At 43.5% G+C, this 21,496-nt stretch overlaps 2 protein-coding genes, 1 long non-coding RNA gene and 1 pseudogene across 4 annotated transcripts; all 4 read left to right on the forward strand.

The window, feature by feature from the left end:
* The first annotated feature begins 2,753 nt into the window (after nucleotides 1-2,753).
* On the forward strand, nucleotides 2,754-5,856 carry LOC100826257 (putative F-box protein At3g16210). Its single transcript, XM_003573636.3, has 3 exons — nucleotides 2,754-4,013; nucleotides 4,277-4,366; nucleotides 5,612-5,856. Exons 1-2 carry the CDS (start codon nucleotides 2,966-2,968, stop codon nucleotides 4,327-4,329), a joined length of 1,101 nt encoding a protein of 366 aa, XP_003573684.1. The 5' UTR covers nucleotides 2,754-2,965; the 3' UTR covers nucleotides 4,330-4,366; nucleotides 5,612-5,856.
* A 2,447-nt stretch (nucleotides 5,857-8,303) lies between these two features.
* Nucleotides 8,304-12,636, forward strand: LOC100822961 (annotated as a pseudogene).
* A 1,175-nt stretch (nucleotides 12,637-13,811) lies between these two features.
* LOC100829615 (cyclin-dependent kinase A-2) lies at nucleotides 13,812-17,007 on the forward strand. 2 transcript variants are annotated; one of them, XM_003573646.4, is made up of 8 exons: nucleotides 13,812-13,971; nucleotides 14,087-14,271; nucleotides 14,384-14,501; nucleotides 14,646-14,819; nucleotides 15,317-15,480; nucleotides 15,577-15,664; nucleotides 15,847-15,900; nucleotides 16,565-17,007. In XM_003573646.4, the coding sequence occupies exons 1-8, from the start codon at nucleotides 13,963-13,965 to the stop codon at nucleotides 16,652-16,654; spliced, it is 882 nt and encodes a 293-aa protein (XP_003573694.1). In that variant the 5' UTR covers nucleotides 13,812-13,962; the 3' UTR covers nucleotides 16,655-17,007. The 2 variants fall into 2 exon arrangements, with proteins under 2 accessions (XP_003573694.1, XP_024318195.1); XM_024462427.1 differs by having other exon boundaries at nucleotides 16,581-17,007.
* Nucleotides 17,008-18,263: 1,256 nt separating this feature from the next.
* LOC112271475 lies at nucleotides 18,264-20,403 on the forward strand. Its single transcript, XR_002964471.1, has 2 exons — nucleotides 18,264-18,600; nucleotides 18,766-20,403. It is a non-coding gene; the product is annotated as an uncharacterized LOC112271475 (long non-coding RNA).
* The last annotated feature ends 1,093 nt before the right edge of the window (nucleotides 20,404-21,496 follow it).

Below are 21,496 nucleotides of genomic sequence, written 5' to 3' on the forward strand. Positions count from 1 at the left end.
ATACTTTAGTATGCCTTCATTAGATCTTATGCTACTATTTTATCGTTTTGCTTGCAGTTATTATAGTTTTATGGATGGTTATTCTAGTGTTAAGCAGTTTTCTTAAACATGTTCTCGACGTATCACACTCATTGTCAACCTAACTTACATATACAGTTATTTGGCCATTAGCCGCTAATATAGTTTTTCTGGTACAAACTATATGTAGCTATGCTGTGTGCAGTCTAATTTATTCAATTCTAGCCACCATAGATGTTTAATACTCCCTCCGTTCCTAAATGTAAGAAATCAGTTTTGTCCCAAGTCAAAACTAAATTATTTTATTAAATCCATCATGATATATATTTTCATACTAATTTGATATTCTAGATGTTGATACATTTTCCCATAAACTTGGTCAAACTTTAAGAAGTTTGACTTAGAAGGAAGTTAGGACTTGTTACATTTAGGAACGGAGGTGGAAATACTGCTTTTGATGCTGAGATTCATCATAACAACTGCTTTTGTTACCATTAAAAGTAGTGGTGGGAATACTTCTTTTGATTCTGTGCAGACTAAAAAAATGTCATCCACTTTGGGCCGAAGGAATGTATCAGTTAATAAGATGGCGCACGATCCTTTGCTTGAGGTTTCTATTGCATGGATGTGATGAAATTCGATTCTTCAGTGACTTGCCAGCTCGTACATTTCTAAAAAGTATGCCTATATATGTGCTAAAAATGCCAATAATAGATGAAGTTAAAGATGTGCCACTACTTCCCCACAAAAAAAGAAAGATGTGCCACTACTTCCCCACAAAAAAAGAAGAAGTGCCACTACACTACAGATTATTCGTTGGTGTCGTTATCTGTTTCTAATGTTTGGTTTTGTGTGAAAAATGCTGACACGATTCAACTTTGGAGTTTTAGCACAATTTCCAGAACGGTGCTGCTAATGTGTACTGTTTGAGTCAAATACAAAAAATATTATGCGCAGTGCAATTTTGTTTGACTGATGGCATTTCTTACCCTGCAGGTGTAGCTTACATTAGAGTGGCCGAGGTGCAGAACTCATGACCTTTTGGGTACTGTAGGTTCTTCGATTTCGTGCGTTTGATGCATGAGATTTACCCGTTATTTAGCATGCACCGGTTAGGTGTGAAGTGGACATGTACCAATTGATCAATCCCTTTTAGTTTGCTACCTCTGGTCTATTAGCTAAATCTTGCAGACATATGTCAATTGGCTTCGAGGCCTATTGACTTCTTCAATTTATTTTTGAACTCTTGGTTTCATTTATCCTGGTTTAGAGCATCTCTAGCATATTCCTCGGCGGGTCCTAAAATAACTGGGTTTTTTCGATTTTGGATGGAAAAAGCGGCCTGAATGTATACCTCGCATTTGTGAAAACCATGATTTTTTTAAGGCTTCCCTGAAAAAACCCTCCCACTGCCGTATGTCTATAGTTTCTACATGGGATTTACGGGTACCCTGCTCCGACATCGTTGGCGCTGAAATTTCAGCCCACGTGTTTCCACCAACCGCTGCCACTTCCCGCCGTTGATTTTAGCTGCCGTCTTTGACTCCGCACCATTAAACCCTTGAGTGCTCATGGCTCGTTGGGTGCCTTCTGCCCGTAGTTCCCCCGAGCTCATGGCCACCATGGATCCGGTGCACAGCCCCATGGGATGCCCAATTTGGCCACGTCTAGCCTGCCAATTTGTCCGACCCTGCGTGTCAGATCAATTTCCCGCAAAGCCCACTCGGGCTGTCGGTTTCCATTGCATCCCGGAGGTACATTAAATTGCTTTGCTCGGTTTAAGAGTTGTGCATGTTGAGTTTAATATAGGATCTCACACATGTTGTAGAGTTTGATCTTGAGTCCCTTTGCAACCCAAACTCCAATTACTTCATATGAGAAAAATGGTCCATACCAGCTTCATGGGCTTCTCACAGTGGGCAAATTTTTTATTCCCTCCGTCCAACAAAAGATGTCTCAAGTTTGTCAAAATTTGGATGTATGTAGACATGACTTAGTGTATAGATGCATTCAAATTTTGTCAAAGTTGAGACATCCTTTGTTGGACGGAGGGAGTAGTAAGTTTATCAGGTTTTGAGCCTCGGGCATCTCCAATGACGAGCCGTCATTTGTTCTTTCGTTTGTCTATTTTAGTGGTCTTTGGTCAAATAGAGATGGACAAAATGCCGCGGCGTTGCATGGGAGTTTCCATTTGTCCTTTCCAACGGGCTAGGTGGGTGGACATGTTTTCTGACAAATTTGGTCTTCAGTGGGTTATATTTTTGTCCATGGACCCTCAAATAGACAATTGGAGCAACAAGTTTCTCGATAGTATATAAGGTTTTATCTATTTAGTTATTTTTAATTATTTTTCTATTTATTGTTTTTTTATAAAGCAACCATCGTGGGCTAAATTTCCGTTTCCTTTTTTGAGGGCAACTAAATTAAATTTTTTATTTCTAGAATATAATTATTGTCTCAAATTTATCAAAAATAAATATATCTATTTCTAAAGGTATTTAGATACATGTAATATTTTGATAAAAATTATGGAACGGAGTAACCGTGGGCTTCAATCTGCAGCATAAAGACCCTGGGCGTTTCCTGTCTTTTAAGCCGACGGCCCAACCTTTTGTTGTGGCTTCTCAAACACGGCGGTGTTTTTGAAGCACCTTTTGCGGCTTGGAACATATCCCACGGTCCTCGTTTCCCCTGCTACTTAAACGAAATTACAAGAAAACTGCCACTCCCTTAAACCCCAGCAGCCCCTCCCGAACCGGCCACCTCAGCCCATTCCCCTCCATTCGACAGGAGGAATGGCGGCGCTAGGGTTCCTGGCCTGAGGGCCTTCTCCTGCCTCGGTGCCGGCCGCCGGTCCTCTCCGACCTCCATCCATCCCTCTCCGCCTCCTCCCATCCCCGCCTCCTCCCGGTTCACCCCGTCAGCAACTCAGCGAGAGGGCGAGAAGATGACCAGCCTCCGCTCGCCTCTAGATGTCGACGATCTGCTCTCGGAGATCCTTCTCCGCCTGCCCCCGCAGCCGTCCTCCCTCCCGCGCGCCTCCCTCGTATGCAAACGCTGGCGCCGCCTCGCCTCCGACCCCCGCTTCACCCGCCGATTCCGCCTCCACCACCGCCGCCGCAACCCTCCCCTCCTCGGCCTCTTCACCGATAGCTACGACAACAGCCCCTTCCTGCCCACCTTGGACCCTCCCAACCGCGTCCCGGAGGACCGCTTCCGCCTGCACTTCGACGAGGGCGACGACGACTTCGTAACCCTCGGATGCCACCATGGCCTGGCGCTCATCCACCACGTGTCGCGGGGCCAGCTCCTGGTGTGGGACCCCGTCAACGGCGACCGGCACCGCGTCCACATTCCCCCGGGGTTCGCCAACATCAACGGGGCGGTGCTTCGCGGAGCTGCCCAAGACTTCCAGGTGGTGTTGGTAGGCAGGGACGACCAAGTGCTGGCTTGCGTTTACTCGTCAGAGACTGGCGCATGGGGTAATCCCATCTCAGCGTTGCTCGAGTGCTCGAGCATGATTTGTAGGTTCACTCCTGGTCTCGTGGTTGGAGATTCCATTTACTGGTCGTTTACTGATAGTTCAGCCGGCATCCTTGAGTTTGATTTGGGTAGGCAGAGCCTAGTTGCGATACCATTGCCAGAGGGGGTTATTGGCCCTAGGTTTATGCGAGCAGAGGATGGTGGGCCTGGTTTCATCTTCAAGAATGACTGCACCATCAAAATCTGGAAGAGGAAGACTGATAGTGGTGGTGTTGCATCATCATGGATGCTGGGACGAACTATTATTGAACTGGACAAGGTACTCCCCATGGAAACATTGGAAGAGGGAAGGCCCCTAGTGCCGCTAGGCTTTGCTGTGGAAAATAATGTCGTGGTCTTGGGGACAGTTTTCGGTCTCTACTTGCTCCAGATTGAGTCATTGGAGTGCAAGATGATTATGGAATCCTACTACCTCCAAAACTATCATCCATTTGAAAGTGTCTATACTGGAGGTATTCTCTCCCTTCTGACCATCTAATATTCCGAGTCTATTATTCATCTTTATGATATTTATGACTATATGCTTTTGAGAATGTTCAGTAAATTCGACAATAGGTCTTGTTTTGTTTATCTACTACTAGTGTTATATCAAAACTGAGTTGTTTTTCCTGAACTACAGCCGCAAATTTATTTAAGTATATCATTGGTTGATGCATATTATCTGTTTGGATTTTCGTTGGAATGTCACCGTTTTTTACACTTCTCATGCTTGCAGAAACATGCATTGGTAGTGGAAACGAAGGTGCTGAACTTTTGCTCGGTGCATGAGATGACCATTCGACTATCCGATCTACTGGTTGAGCAGGTAAGCTTCTTTTCTGCATGTAGGTCGAGGGATCTGAACTGCTCTTAGAAACTGTATTGCTTTCCTTTTTACCACCATACCAATTCCCTATGTGTGCATATGTTTGTGCTGGCTCATACATGTGAATGGTTTCATGCTATTTCTTACCAGAATGAGATACTTTCCCAGTTTCGCTTTACTGTGTTTTGTGGATGTATTTTTGTTTTGGTACACTTCCTTTAATTCACTATGCTGTGGTTACTGGTCTATCAAGTCCTTTATGATTTGTGTGGTGTCCCTCTATGCAAGTAAGTCATAATTAACAATACCAAGCATTTGGTTTCAAATTTGATGATTTAAACAGACCTATAGCTACACCATTTCACATTGCTTCTTATTTTGGATCAGCAAGATACCTAGTGAACTAGCGATTCTCACAATACTCGAGTATGCCTTCACTAGATCTTATGCTACCATTTATTGTTTTGCTTGCAGTTATTGTTGTTCTATGGATGATTATTCTAGCATTAAGAGGTTTGCTTAACCATTTTCTCGATGTATCACTCGTTGCCAACCTAACTTGCGTAAATATCTAATTGGCCATTAGCCACTTGTATAGTTTTCCTGGTCCAAACTATATCTAGCTATGCTGTGTACAGTCTAATTCCCTCAATTTTGGCCACCTTTGATGTTTAATACTTCACATCAAACACAGGATCAGAATGGTATGACTAGATTCATCATAAAAACTGCTTTTCTTATCATTAAAAGTAGTGGTGGAAGTACTGCTTTTGATGCTGTGCAGACTAAAAAAATTGCCATCCACTTTGGGCCGAAGGAATGTATCAGTTAATAACATGACGCACGATCTCTTGCTTGAGGTTTCTACTGCATGGATTGTGGTGAAATTTTGATTCGTTAGCGAATTGCCAACTCGTACATTTCTAAAAAGCATGCCTATGTTATGAGGTAGAACCCAGATGTTTCTGCTGTTGTACTCCATGAGCCCCCCTCTGGTGTGCCCACTGTTAGGGTACCATGATAGAAGTTAAAGGTGTGCCGCTTGCTGCAATACAGATTATTCATTGTCGTTGTTATCTGTTTCTCATGTTTGCATGTGCAATAATGCTGAAAAACGCTTCAACTTTGGAGCCTTTTAGCACAATTGCCAGAATGGTGTAGCTAGTTTCTACTGTTTTAAGTCTGATGAAAACTGTGATGTGCAGTGCAAATTTGCTTTGACTGATGGCATTGCTTACCCTGCAGGTGTCTAGAGCTTACATTACATTCCAGTGGCTGAGGCTTGTTGGGTGCTTACCGTAGGTTCTTCCATGTTGTGTGTTCTATGGATGAGATTTACCCGTTATGTGTAACGTGTAAGAGTTGATGAATCGCTTGGGTTGCTATATCTAAATCTTGTGGGCACCGGTCAGCCCGCATGAAGGCACATTGAGTTGCTCCGATTATTTAGAACTTGTTTCATTTAACCTGCTTTATATGCTTTTCTCCAAGCGAAGCATGCTGTTGATTTTGCTGGTCGTATACTTGGACTTGGCGGCGCCAAAATGGGTCCGGAAAACTGGACCAGGTCAAACCATAATCCCCGTGCTAATCCCGTGGGGCACACGAGCAAATGCGCGGTCCTCGTGCAGGACGCTAGACATGATGCTTTTCTAGCTTGGAAGTAGATGCATCTGAAATTTTCTTGATCTGCTATCAGGTTGAAATATGGCTAATGTTTGCGCAAAAAAGAAGAAATATGGCTGATGATCCTCAACGGCAAAATAAGTTTGAATTTACCAAGATGAAATCAATTGCATTCTTCTACAAATTTGCAGCTAATTTTACTTATCCTTGAAAAGAGAACATCGTTCGGTTGGTCTAAGGACCTGAAAATAGTGTTTGCTTTGGCAGGGATCCTTTGTATACAGCTTCCTAACTTGTTCTCTGCATTACTGCCAGAGGGAGCTAATTTCTAAACAGCTTTGCTGCTTGCAAGCAAAACCTTGTTTTCTTTGAGATGCTGGAAAAGGCTTGGACAAGTTCCCTAACATTTTGATTGCTTTATGAATTACAGCTCCTTGTAAGAACTAAACTGTATCCCTTATTCCTCCCAAAAGGAAAGACAAATATGTTTTTGGTTATTGTCGGAGTACATAGGTAAATCAAAGCCAAGGCAATCATGTTAGCATAAAAATGGATTTACGAACTTTTGCTTCTGTATAGATAACTGTGAATTCAACCTGGACCAGACAATGCTTTTCTTTTTGAGATGCTGGGTCTGGGAAGGCATGAAAGCAATTGGATCGTGTTCAATTAAATCACTTCTATTGTAGTAAAATAAAACCCTTATATGGGCCGGGTCGTAAATCTTACGTGACGGCGACTAAGTCAACATTTTCCAGCGTAAGTCAAGATGCCCACGTGGCGAAGTCAATCCTACATGCCAAAGAAAGACAAGTTAATAAGTAAAACCTCTCATGCCATGGTGAAAAGGTGGAATGAGCTAGGGTAGGGGGCAATAAAGCTGTGGGGATGAGGCTTTTGGTCCATGGTGGACCATGGACCAACCCTCACTTTCCTCCACATGGTGCACACAAAAGTTATGGACCAAGGAGCTACTTTTACCATTTTGTCACCACTTTTCTCTCTCCCTTAAGGGTAGCCATGGTCTTTTGTCATGGACTCCTAAGCTATAAATACCCCCATGGAGGCATGTATCATTCACACTCAACTTGAATAAAATCAAGGGGAGAAGGCTAGAGTGCTCCCTCTAAGGTTCGCTCTCGAGCGCCGCTCTCGACTAAAAGTTGACCGGCCTCGAGGAAATTTTTTAGGGGACTCTAGTTTCGAGGCTCCGAGCTAACCTTGGTTAGCACGGGCTCGAATGAGAAGGGGTTGGGTTAGAGTTCCGAGGGTATCCTAACCTCGATACTTGGAAAGACGCGTTCGGTCCAAGTACGAGGCGGCCCCGACAAATTTCTTGCCAAAGGTGTCTTGGAAAGATCCGCTCGGCCCAAGCACTTGGCTAACAACCCCCTCGAAAACTTTCCTAACATATGATTAAGTCGTGCCCGCAGGGTCGACCGAATCTATTAAAAAAATATCGACGTGTCAACTTGTCCAAATGTACGGCGACCTTCGCTATAAGGCCGGCGTACACGCCCTATTTTTATACCCGCACTTGTGCCGTCGAGAATTGGCACCCCTTGCTCTAATTGTTGTCGAGAACAACAACTTCATTTACTGATTTCTACGTACTCCATTTTTTATAGACATCATCAACTTTCATGGAAGCATTGTATTGGTTAATACTTACCTTGTGGTTCATTTTACGTACAATGAGTGTTGAGTTGCACTGAGTCTGACCTGGGAGCTGGGAAGAAGCTCCTATTTGTTGAAGCTTTGCACTTGTCTGCCTGGTGATATTTGCTACTGCATAAATAGCTGACGGTTCAACCAGGATGGGTTGCAGTGTTCTTTTTTTTTTGCCTTTGAGATATCGGGAAGGCCGGAAGGCTTGGAGGAGTTGCCTAACTTTGCATTCTTTTTACGATAAGGGGCTTTTTAGGCACAACTTTATTAGAGGCCATAACGAGGTTCTGCCGGTTTCCAGCGATACAAGCAAACATCAACCAAAGATCTAACCAACAGAAAGTAGGAAATTCAGCAATTACAACCATCATCTAAAGCTTCCCTAAAAAAATATCATCTAAAGCTAACAGTTATAAAAAAAATTGCGTTATTTTATGAATTATAACCTCTGAAGGAATAAAATGTGTGAAACTACTCTGTATGGTCGTCTACAATATTTTTCGTCCTATTGAGTATAATGGCATATATGCTTATCACGCTGCCTTGTGGGACATAGCCTGCTCTCTTTACTTGTAATCATGCATGGTAGTAAGTTCCCTCAAAAGAAAGGAAAAAGATGAATAATTTTATGATCAGGACAGAGATGGGTAAATCAAAGCCAAATAAATATTGGCATGTGGATTGCCCGTAAGTAACCGCCTTCGCTTTAACATTCGCAAAATTTTACATAAGTAGCGCGACAAAGAAAAACATTCACAATCGATGCCGATACTGAGGATTATGAGTTCTCCTCTTCTCTAAGAGTTCCTTTTAGCAATGCCTTCTTCTACAAGTAACACTTGATCCATTAAAATTCTTTTTATGACCTACAAAGCCGAAAGCGGACGAACTTCTCGCCCAGGGAGCGTTCCACCCGTCGCTTTCATGCCCTAGAAAAAAATTTCCCCACGGTTTTCACTCAAATTACGGCGCAAATGCCCCCGCTAAATCTCCCGACCCATCGAAGACGCTCCCAATTGCCCTCCCTGCACGCGTCATTCTCTATTTCCTTCTCCTATAGACTTTCGTTCCTCGCTCTCCCTTCCCAATTGTTCTCTCTCTAGGGTTTGGTCGCCACCATCCTCAGATCCGGCTAGTCCTCAACACCCCTCCACCCCCGCCGACGTCTCCCCTGTCCCGAACCCTCAGAGAGGGTGGTATCCTCGTCGTGACCGACCACAACCGCGGCCGCAACATGTTCTTAAGCGTCATCCTCATCTCCACCGCCGCCCTCGTCGCCGTCGTAACCGCGGGTAAGTGATTGTGCATGTCCACCTCCTCCGCTAATCCCTTCACGAATTGCCGACCGTGCCCATGCTCTCTCGCTAGATCAAAAACTAACCTCCTGCCAGTACCAATGAAAATTTAGCCATTCTAAACTCATCACTTGTAATTCGTTCTGATAAAAAAAATGGTAGTAATTCTGAGTAAAAAAAGAAGTAATTCGATTTTCTATTTTTGTCGCAGGTTTCCAAGGTGCTTCCAGTTCCATATCGGACTCGACTCCACCGGCTACTGTAGAGAGGACGAGCAGCCCTAGCTGCTGCCACCGCTCGCCGGTGGCACCGGAGGGGCCGCTGGACGACGACGACCTGCTCAGGGAGATCCTCCTCCGCCTCCTCCCGCAGCCGTCCTCCCTCCCTTGTGCCGCCCTCGTCTGCAAACATTGGCGACGCCTCGTCTCAGACCCCGGCTTCACCCGCCGATTCCGTCTCCACCACCACAGCAACCCTCCCCTCCTCGGCCTCTTCGCCGATAGTTACCACGGCATCTACTTCCTGCCCACCCTGGACCCTCCCAACTGCATCCCGGAGGACCGCTTCCGCTAGCACTTTGACGAGGACGACAACCTGTTCAGGACCCTCGGATACCGCCATGGCCTCGCGCTCATCTACCTCCCGTTGCGGGACCAGTTCCTGGTGTGGGACCCTGTCAGCGGTGACCGGCACTACCTCGACGTTCCCCCGGGGTTCGAGAGGAAGAAGTCAAAGATCCATGGGGTGGTGCTTCGGGCTGCCGGAGACGCCCGCCACTTTCAGGTGCTCCTGGTAGGCAACGACGAGAAACAATTGAGACGAGTGCTTGCCTGCGTTTACTCGTCGGAGACCGGCGCGTGGGGTAATCTTGTCTCAACGCTTCTTCCACCCAGTCCCAAGGGTTCTTGGAGCCGCCTTTCGTACTTGATTTGTATGACCCTTCCTGGTGTCCTGGTTGGAGATTCCATTTACTGGTCCTTTTTTGAAAGTTCAGACGGCATCCTTAAGTTTGATTTGGGTAGGCAGAGCCTAGTTGTGATACCGTTGCCAGTGGATGTGTTTGTAAAGGGGTACGGCAACTTCACTATTATGCGAGCAGAGGATGGTGGCCTTGGTTGCCTCTTCTTGTCAGGGTTCAGCGCCCAATTCTGGAAGAGGAAGATCGATTGTGGTGGTGTTGCGTCATCGTGGGTGCTGGGACGAACTATGGAAATGGACAAGGTACTCCCCATGAATTCAGAGGGAAAGAGAGGGCCCCTAAAGATTCTTGGCTTTGCTGAGGACAGTAATGTGGCGGTCGTGTGGACAATCGACGGTCTCTTCATGGTCCAGACTGAGTCATTGTAGTTCAAGAAGCTTTGGGAATCCAGCATCTTTCAAAGCTATTATCCATTCGAAAGTGTCTATACTGGAGGTAAGCATGCTTTTACACTAACGATACAACAAAAAAATCATGTTAGTTCATACTTCATACACAAGGATTGTATAATGGTACTGTCGGTGCATAGCTGCAGTGCTGTTTTTTCTCAAGATAAGACATCACAGTGGAAGTTGACTACATGAAAAACTAGCTCGAACAAACTAAGTTTTCAAATGGGTAGCTCAACAATTACATTTGGAACGCTTGGTATTTTTTTTTCATTCGTTATTTTTACTTATCTCTGCAGATCTCGCTACTAACCTTACATCCATGAGAACCACTTGGCATTGGAATTTACGGATAATTGTTTGTTTTGTCACTTGAAGGACTGTTCTGCTGCATTTGCAAGTTCATCTATACTGGGGAAATTAATTACTGGAGCTCATTTTGATTTTTTCAGGCTAGATTGATTTAAAGACAGTCGGCATGGTCACTTGTGTTGCTAGGATTTTATTAGTGCGCGTGTATTTATTCTTTTTCCAATTTGACGTTGGAGAATCTTAAGAACTTAAGAATAGTCCTAGATATCTTCTCTCTTCTGACCAACTAACAGTCTGAGTCAGTTATTCATTTTTAAGACATTTGTGACTATATGCTCGTTGAGAATTTTCAGCAAGTTCGACAGTAGGTGTTGTTTTGTTTATCTAGTACTAGTGTGATATCAAAACAGAGTTGCTTTTCTTGAACTACAACGGCAAATTTATCTAAGTATCTTTTTTATGCATCCTTTCTGTTTGGGTTTTCGTTGGAATGTCACTGTATTTTTAATACTTGTCATGCTTGCAGAAACATCCATTGGTGGTGGAAACGAAGGCGCTGAACTTTTGCTCAGTGCATAAGATGACTTTACGGTTAGAAATGCTATTTGATCTACTGGCTCAGCAGGTAAGCATATCTTCTGCATGTAAGTTCAGGTATCTGAACTGCTCTTGCAATAATTTATTGCTTTCCTTTTTACCACCATTTCTCAATTACCAAATTTTAATAGAGGACTATAATGAAATACTTTCCCAGTTCCCATTTAGGCATTTACTGTGCTTCATGGATGTATCTCTGTTTTACTTTTACTCCTTGCAACACTGCCTTTAATTCAGTATTCTGTGGTTATTGGTCTGTCAAGTCCTAGTACGATTTGTGTGGTGTCCCCTCTACTCAAGTAATTGACAATTAACAATACCTAGCATTTGGTTTCAAAATTCCTTTATTTATACAGACCTATAGCTATACCATTTCACATTGCTTCTTACTTTGGATCATTATGATACCTAGTGAACTAACGATTGTCACAATACTTCAGTATGCCTTCATTAGATCTTATGCTACTATTTATCTCTTTGCTTGCAGTTATTATAGTTTTATGGATGGTTATTCTAGTGTTAATCAGTTTTCTTAAACATGTTCTCGACGTTACTGATTATCAACCTAACTTGCATAAATATCTTATTGGCCATTAGCCACTTATATAGTTTTCCTGGTTCAAACTATTTCTAGCTATGCTGTGTGCAGTCTAATTCCTTCAATTTTGGCCACCCTAGATGTTTAATACTTCACATCAAACACAGGATCAGAATGGCATGACTAGATTCATCATAAAAACTACTGCTTTGGCCCGATTAATACTTCAATCAAACACATCAAACCCTAGATGTTTAATACTTCAATTTTAGCTTTTATTATCATTAAAAGTAGTGGTGGAAGTACTGCTTTTGATGCTGTGCAGACTAAAAAAAAATGCCCACTTTGGGCCGAAGGAATGTATCAGTTAATAAGATGACGCACGATCCTTTGCTTGAGGTTTCAACTGCATGGATGTGATCAAATTTTGATTCGTCGGTGACTTGCCAGCTCGTACATTTCTGAAAAGTATGCCTATATATGAGGTAGAACCGTAGAAGTACAACCCACATGTTCCTGCTTTTGTACTCCATGAGCCCCCTCTGGGAAGGCCCACTGTTAGTGTATCGTGGTAGAAGTATGCCGCTGACTGCACTACCGAGTATTCATTGTTGTTATCTGTTTCTAATGTTTGGTTTGCGTAATAATGCTGAAAAACGCTTCAACTTTGGAGGCTTTTAGCTCAATGGGCAGAATGTTGAAGCTAGTTTCTACTGTTTTAAGTCTGATGAAAACTGTGATGTGCAGTGCAAATTTGTTTCGAGTTGACTGATGGCATTGCTTACCCTGCAGTTGTCTCTAGAGCTTACATTACATTCCAGTGGCTGAGGCTTGTTGGGTCGGTTCTTCCATGTTATGTTGCATAAGTTGAGCGATCTGAACTGCTCTTATTAGAAACTGTATGCATTAGATTTACTCAATTCCCAGTTGGTCAATAATGGCTTGGGCTGCTATATCTGAATCTTGTGGACACCGGTCGGCTCCGCATGATGAAGGCACATTGAATGTTTCGATTATTTACAACTTGTTTTTTATTGCATTTTTAATTGCTAACCACATTTGCCATGTGGTGATTATTTACAACTTGTTGTTTCATTTAACCTGCTTTATATTCTTTTCTTCATTCTTCGAGCAAAGCATAGTCCGGAAAACGCCTCCGTTTCCCGCGCCCCGTTTGCCAAAGCAAAAGCTGGATCATTTTTTTTTTTTGAGGGGTGAAAGCTGGATCAGGCAAAACGAGCAAACCCGCGGTCCTCGTGGACCTGAGTCCAGTTGGCCGCGATGCCGGCCCGCGGGCCTGCGGCCCAGGTGGACCGGGCGCACGGACGGGCCGCTGTAAGGGCCCCGCCGTTCGATTATTTAGCCCGCGCGATGGGGTGTGTGTTCCCGCTCTTAAACCTCCAAAAGCGGATCGCGGCGGCAATTAGCGCTCTGGTTATTTTTCTTTCTTTCTCTTTCTTTGCTCGTCGTGGTCAGTTACTTCAGTTTCCGTGGAGTTGGTGTGTGTGCCACTTTTTCGCCCCGGATTTCCACTTGAGTGGAAAAAAAAATCCGCAGCTGAACATAGTGGCATACATGTATCGGTGTTTCTAAAGAAAACAAATCTTTTTTTTTCCGAAGAAACAGAAACAAACAAATCCATACATGACGCAAACCCAAACAATCGTCTCGAGGAAAAGACCAAGCAAGAAATCTCTAGTCCTCTGCCAAGATTTTCCATACAAATGTCCCCTTGAGATAACATGTAACACTATCTGTAATGTTAATTAATAGTGCTTGCTCGGATACACAATAAGTGTGGGTGATTTAGTATCTACTAGCCAGTAACAATTCAAAAGAGAGTACCACGGAGAAGAGTAAGCCAGAATTCAAATTCGTGCATGGGCGATCCATGACAAAAAAAAACATTTACTAGCAAGAACCATTTCTTCTTGATTCTCGCTGAGGCCGTCACCTCGGTGGTTAGCAATTAAAAATGCAATCAAAAAATATTTATGAATTTTTTTTTTCAAGTGACGACGAAGGAGACCACCACGAGAGAAAGAACAAGGTCCACAACCCAACCCACCATCAAGTCCACCACACACGCCATTCCCTTCCCCTCCCCCATTCCTCGCCGCCGCCGCCAATCCAAGGCCGCCGCTCACCTCCGATCCGTCCTCCGCCGCCGCGGCGTCCTGGATCGCCCCGCCATGGACCAGGTGAGCCCTCCGATCGCCCCGGTCTCTCTCTCTCTCTCTGTTTCCCCTATCTTCTGTTCTGTTCTTCTCCGGGAAACCGGCCGTAATGTCCGCGTGCGCGCTGCGGGTGGCGCAGTACGAGAAGGTGGAGAAGATCGGGGAAGGGACGTACGGGGTGGTGTACAAGGGCAAGGACCGCTACACCAACGAGACCATCGCGCTCAAGAAGATCCGCCTGGAGCAGGAGGACGAGGGCGTCCCTTCCACCGCCATCCGCGAGATCTCCCTCCTCAAGGAGATGCAGCACCGGAACATCGTCAGGTTACCTATTCCTCTCCCTCTCTTCGCCTGTCACTCAGTCAGCGCTTGGGTTTCGTTGGGTTAAGGTCGCTACTGACTGAACTGAACTGAACTGAATGGGTGCTACGCTCAGGCTGCAGGACGTGGTGCACAACGACAAGTGCATATACCTCGTCTTCGAGTACCTCGACCTCGACCTCAAGAAGCACATGGACTCCTCCCCGGACTTCAAGAACCACCACATTGTCAAGGTCACTGATTCAACTTGCTTCGCTTCGCTTCGCTTCGATTGTTGGCTGTCACTTGCTGTTCACTGTCAGTCAGCTCCACTCCTACGGAGTCCATCTTGCTGTTGATCATGTGGAAACGTAATGCTGGTTCGTCCCAATCTGCAGTCCTTCCTGTACCAGATCCTGCGGGGCATCGCCTACTGCCACTCGCACCGCGTGCTCCACAGGGATCTCAAGCCCCAGAACCTGCTGATTGATCGCCGCACCAATTCGCTGAAGCTCGCTGACTTCGGGTTGGCCAGGGCGTTCGGCATTCCTGTCCGGACATTTACCCACGAGGTACGTCTTACAGCCAGACAATGTCGCCCTGTCTGGTACATTGGGATTTAAATTGTCTGTATGTCAGCTGAGGAAAGCCAATTTTGACTAATTCCACTGAAAGCTACCAACCCCTCCTGCATTCTCCAGTACATTGTGATTTAAAGTGCCTGTATGCCACGTGTCGAAAGCCAATTTTGACTAGTTCCGCTGAACCATGTCAATTCCTCCTGCATTACAAGTTTGCTATGCATTTTGTAGTTTATGAGTTCAGTAGGTTTTATGTGCATATTTTTCTTATACTGTGTGAACCCAAGGTTCATGTCTCCCATCAGTCAGTCCTTACAGTTGTGTGTACATATCAAGCCTGTTCAGTTCTCCATTTCCTCTCCTGCCTTTATCAACTGTTTATAGAATCAGCGGTAGATGATTTTGCTAGTCTCTTGTCAGTGCTACCTTGTGAAATTGACTTTACTCTCCCGAATGACAAAATCTAAACAAAATGTGGTGTATACTAGGTGGTGACACTATGGTACAGAGCACCTGAAATTCTTCTTGGTGCAAGGCAATATTCCACCCCTGTTGACGTGTGGTCAGTTGGTTGTATTTTTGCTGAAATGGTGAATCAGAAGCCTCTATTTCCTGGAGATTCTGAGATTGATGAACTGTTCAAGATTTTCAGGTCTCCTCTTACAAACCTTGTTCAGTCTTTAAGCTGGATCCAGGCAAACACCTAATCTGGGTTATACATTCTGCTATGTCTTCTTTGTTCATATAGAATTATGGGCACTCCAAATGAAGAAACCTGGCCAGGTGTTGCTTCATTACCGGACTACAAATCAGCTTTCCCCAGATGGCCGTCTTTGGTAAATCATGAATTTATTCTGTTTATTCTTGTGAAAAATGGGTTAGAATTTGAAGTTGATCAAACTTCGTGGTTTCTCCTAGTTGCTATCAAACTAGTTTTGACCCTGTCATGTCCATAGTTACAACAGTATAGTGATTCCGATACTGGATTTTGGGTTCTAACCTGAGGTGTTTGCTGTAGGATCTTGCAACTGTGGTTCCAACACTTGAACCTTTGGGAATTGATCTTCTCTCTGTAAGTTGGCCTACAAATGCTTTTGGTTTCCTCTATGCAACATTTTTGTATGTTTTTCCTTGACGAGACAACTTGTCCTTTTCCATTAACCATGCATTATTGCTGATTGTCTTGCTGTTGGCATTCATTTTGGTTAGACCAGATAACATAATATTTCCTTTGTGAGGGTTAAGCAAGGAATTATCTCTTATTGCATTTTGATTATCCTGCTGTTGCAGTCTTGGATTATATGGCAGCGTTCTAAGTCGTATTTGCCATGTTACATATTATCAGGCAACCAATCCCAAAAAACTCAGTTGTATTACAAATTGAAATTTGTCATATTTTAAACACATTTATGGATCACAGGTGCATATTTGCTATCTCAATATTACTTTGGGTGCACTCTGGTAATTTTATCTACAGGTTGCTAGCGCTAGGTATAAGGACCCCTTTGAGTAGATATTGCAAATTTCCATGATTCAGCTGCATACGAAGTTAGGGCTTTTTTATGCTTCATTTTATATGATGATGTATGCTCATGGTCATAATACCACATAATGCCACTGAAGTAGATATGCTCTTGGTGACATTGTTTCTTTTGTACCTTTACGCTGGCGTTAATATATGATTCTACTGATGTGCATTAGCAACTTGGTTGACTTCTCTCATCGGCCTGATGCAGAAAATGCTTTGTTTAGATCCAAGCAGAAGAATCAATGCCCGAGCCGCCCTTGAGCACGAGTACTTCAAGGATCTCAATGTAGCCTCGTAGATTAGGCCTCCTGCGCCTCTGTACATTAGGATCGTGAGTTGATTGCTCTCCGGAATTGTTTTCTGCCTCCCTAAATCTAAGATCGTGCACTCCATTCCCCCCAATTTTTATGACTTCTGGTTGTGTAGAGAGAAATGAAAACGCTCCCTGTTCGCCCTCTGTGTGACCCAAGCCAACTGAGAAGATCGCTGATGTTCTGGGAACTCTTAAGATTTTTGCCCGCCTACACCGGACTTGTTCGTGGACAATGAATTTTAAGGTTGTAGCAGAGCTGTAGTCAAGGCATGGTGACAGTGAACTTCCAACTGACGTGACAATGTTTTTATAATCATGAATGAGGTCAATTCAGGTAACCAAATCTCTCTATCTCTCTCTCTCAAAAAAGAAGAAGAACTTGGCTTGTGTAGTGAGTCACCCCATGGTGGAGATTCAAGTGAATATACCTGAAAGCCTAGTTTTGAAAACCGGACCGGACCGACGATCTGACCGGAAAAAACCGGAACCGGAGCGGGCCACCGGACCGGAGAAAACCGGGTGAACCGGGCGGTTTTGGTGAAAACTGGTGAACCGGACGTGTTCATTTGAGCTCGGAATGTGATTTAGCTTGTTCCGCCGTGGCTTGATGATTCATCTCATGGTCGGTCCTTGCAGGTTCGTGTACGTTGGCCTGTATGACACAGAGATGGATGCTGCAAAGTACTACTACTAACAACAATCTCGTTCTGAATTCCTGACCTTGCCCCATGCTTTGAGTTTATCTGCTGTTCTTGACTATGTGGCTATGTGCCTGTTTGTTTTCCCTCGATCTTATGCATGAGAATAATGAGACAAGTAAATTATTGTGTGCACTATTATTCATACTGGCAGCATATTTTTATCTTTTTCCAGTATTTAGTTAAAAATATTTTTTTATATTTTAAAAAACCTGACCGTTCAACCGGGCGAACCGGCGGGTCGATCGGAAAAACCTGAACCGAGAGCCTCGCCGGTTCGATCACCGGTTTTCAAAACTAGGCATGAAAGCAAGGAAGAAGATGCTGTAGACTTGTACACCGGCTAACAGTGAGAGCAGTGACGAGCCAGAAATTCAGCAGAGGGGGCATTTAATGCAATTCAAGAACAAATGTAATTATGAGAAATATGGACCTTGTATGATTCACAATCTAAAACATTAAACCAGAGCTACCTCGGAGAGCAACCGCAAGGGCCACGTCGCCCCACACTGTTCACCGGGGGGAATTACGGCGTCTTGCCACCGTCAAGTCGTGTGTGTCCGCACGGGTAACTTAGGTCACAACGAAGTATCACGAGAAGATATCCAGTGCTCCCATCTTTAGGGTGCTACCGGTTCCCAACGAGCACGGTAGCACTCCTAAAAAGTTTTCAATTTTTTTAAAATAAATTGAGTAGATTCATAAGATATGTGTCTACCATGTCAGAAAGTTCAAATCAAAATTCATTATATGCACAGAGAAACAAAAAAGACAAATTCAAGATGTGAGTAGATCGCAAAAAGACAAAAACACAAAAGACAAAATTTCCGACACTATTCATGTCTGCATTTGTCTTTTTTTTCTCTATGCATATGAATGAATTTGGATTTGAAACTTTGTGACAAGATATACACTCAATTTATTTCGAAATTTTTGTGACTTTTTAGAGCGCTGCCGTCACCGCCCCTCGCCCAGGTTCAACGGTTCAACCTCTCTCCGCCACCGCCCCCACTGCTCTCTCCCGAGCCTCTCCCGCCTCCCGAGCTCCGCCGTCGTTCGTCGCCAGCTGCGTGCTCCCCCTACCCTCTGCACTCCTATCTCTGCGCGCGCCAAGCTGTCCTCCTCCGACCAGATCCCGGGCTGTCCGCTCTGGTGAGGGAGGGAACAGAGGGGGTCCTGCGGCTCATCGTCCAGTAGATTGTGCCACCGTTTCAAAGTGCGCCACGCGCGCAGGTCGGTGCTCTCAGGCCATCCTCCTCCCTACCGCCTCTCTCTTCCATGCTCTTTTCCCGGCCCGTGCCATGGCTCTCTTCGGGTCCGTGCGTGAATCCCCTCTAGGCTCTAAACCTCAAATCCCCACTGAAACCAACCTTTTTGTTGTTAATTTGATCTCTGCAGTGCAGTTCGCAAAGGATTGAATCAAGAATTTGAGCTCTGCGGCTGCTGTGACCTGTGAATCGATCTCTGTGTTTTTTTCCTTCCTAAATCACCAAAACTGGAACCATGGGGCTGCAATTTTTTGCAGGTACATTGTGCTGTTAGCTCTCCTGGCCTATTGAATTAATATTGCTAGCTGTTGTGGTCTATTGAAGGTTACATTGCTGAAAACTTGTCTATTTGTAGAAATGTAGCATGCTCGGTGCCCAGATTGGCTGTGCAGCAATCGTTGTACTAGCCCTTTAGTTGTTTGGGCCTGTCTGGTTAGCAAGGGGCGCGTCTCTTGCTGCATGTTGTTGCCAATTGCTTCTTTCTTTTTCTCCAGATATTTTTACTAGCCTTCCTTCTAAGGCTCTCGCTCAACTGCCTGCCTATTAACTTTTAGTAGTAAAGACTACAAATATGCCCGTATGTTTTAAAATAAACTGACTATGATAGCATTATCTAATGCCTAATTGACATCAATTGTGCTAATGTGGTTTTAAGTTGAATCAAAGCATAATTTGTAGTCTCAGATCTCGCTTCAATTCAGCAGAGATATACCGGCAATCAGGTTGTCTTGTTTTGCTGAAATATCAATCATGGCTATGCGACCGAGGAGCTCATGTCTTTGTTCCAGATGTACGTACATTTTCATTATGCTTGTCTAAATTGTTTTGGTTTTGCCTTTTAGGAAGGGTTTCTTTTATCTATATCTGCTCTATTGCTTTTATAATCTATATAACTAATATCAGGAAAGAGTATGTCTTGGGACTTAAAGTTATCAAGCTCTTCTAACCGGTTTCTTAATTTTCTCTCCTTAACCAAGTTCTCTATTGCAAAATGACATCTCTCGTATGCTGCATGTTATTATCATTAGCTTCTGAAATGCAACATCTCTTATACTGCCTATTAACTTTTAGTAGTAAAAGAGAAGAAGTTTGTTTATTTATTTAGACTTTTTTTTCCCTGTTTCCTGGTAGAGTGGCATTATTGCTATTGAAGATTGGAAAACCAATTAGCTTATTGTCTTTGCTTTTCCATTGTTCTGTTGATCCTGATCTTTCCTCTGGCCAGAGGTCTGCCTTTGCTGACTTTGGCAACAAGCGCATTAGAGAAGCAAAATGTTGGGTGTAGTATTAACTACTTAAGAGAGATCAGGTACATTCATGACCAGTTCAAGGTGGTGTGTGTATTGAACATTTGAATTGTTGTATTATTTTCCTTGTTCTGTCAAATAATTTATTTTCTTTTAGGAAGTTTTGGTTTTCATGGCATTTCACTCTAATGTCTTCTCTTGTTATGAAATCTCTCGTGGTACAATTTGATAGGTAAATTTACTTTTACGGCCTCTTGTTGGTTTGCTTTTAGAGTTCATGCTTAAAATTTTGTATAAAGCTGTTAGATAGCGAATTGAGATTTCCTATAGTTGTTCTAGAGGAGTTACCTTTTGCTTTGCTATGCCTGCATGTGTAAGATGAGATGGATATTTCTTTAGTAAGTCCATTTGTTCTTTCTTTCACATCCTCGTTTGTTTTTCAGACATGTGTACAGGCCTATTGTTGAAAAACTCATGTCCGGTACTATATGTGGTGTAATATATGTTGCCTTATCCTCTTAGTTTTCTTGCATTTAATTTTCTGCTTAATTAGTAGGTGACAACGCATGTGATGAAGTATTTGAAAAGTTTGGAAGTTGGTTCTTAATTAATATGAGTTCTTGTTACCTATTAGATCTAGATACAAAGCTTTGAGAATTTTGCACCAATTTTCTTTGACAACCAAAAGCCAGAACTTCAGCTACAACTGATAGAGACTGTATCAATGCATTGCTGAAATTCCTTTGCATTTCCCAAAACACTTGTTTCCTTTTTCTTGTGCAGTTGAATTTAATTACTGCTCGAGTTCTCATATAAACACTAATTCTTAATGATACTATCAAGGTGGCTCAACTCAACCAAATGTGTTATAGTGTTAGGTATTCCTGCAGGCAGCAGCTACTTGCTTTATCAACAAAATAAGTCATGACTGCAACCTCATTGTTATTATACTGGCAGGCAAATACATTGACTTACCAATTATAATTATTTCTTAGCCTTGACTATTGAAATTCATACACACAGTAATGTATTATTTAGTTTTGGGATTTTTCTGTGTATTCATTGTGGTCGTGTGAATAGACGTGTTGAAGTGTATAGTCCATCAAATTGGTTAGAATACATATGTGCAGTTTTAATCGTAAACGCCTTTAGAATTTAAATTATTAGATTTCTGCCATGAGTTTGATGACTTTAGTTTTTGTCCAGTTCAAATGATTTATAATTCTTCACTGGTGATCCTTACATAAAAACCACGCACGAAGGAGCAACTTCACTATGTTGAGTATTACAAGCACGAGACGACATGCCGTCTTTAGGTGTAACTACATGGGTATATATAACGGGCAATAAACATGAGTCTTAAAAGGACAAGAAAAACGAGTTCAACTCCTGTACCAACACAAAGCCGAAACCTATCCTGCTACATCTAGCGGAGTTGGTAACGGATTCGGATCACTTTTTCAACAACCTCCACCTTGGGCTGAATCCTCTCCAGTAGTCAAAGAAAGTAAACACCTCCAACAAATGAGCATAGACACCTTGCGCGTCAATGTCCATAGGACTAGCGAGTAACACCAACTAAGCCTGAGCAAAGCTCAAACTTATTGGCAGAAA

Source organism: Brachypodium distachyon, chromosome 3 (assembly GCF_000005505.3).
Source record: "Brachypodium distachyon strain Bd21 chromosome 3, Brachypodium_distachyon_v3.0, whole genome shotgun sequence".
Classification (NCBI taxonomy): Eukaryota; Viridiplantae; Streptophyta; class Magnoliopsida; order Poales; family Poaceae; genus Brachypodium; species Brachypodium distachyon.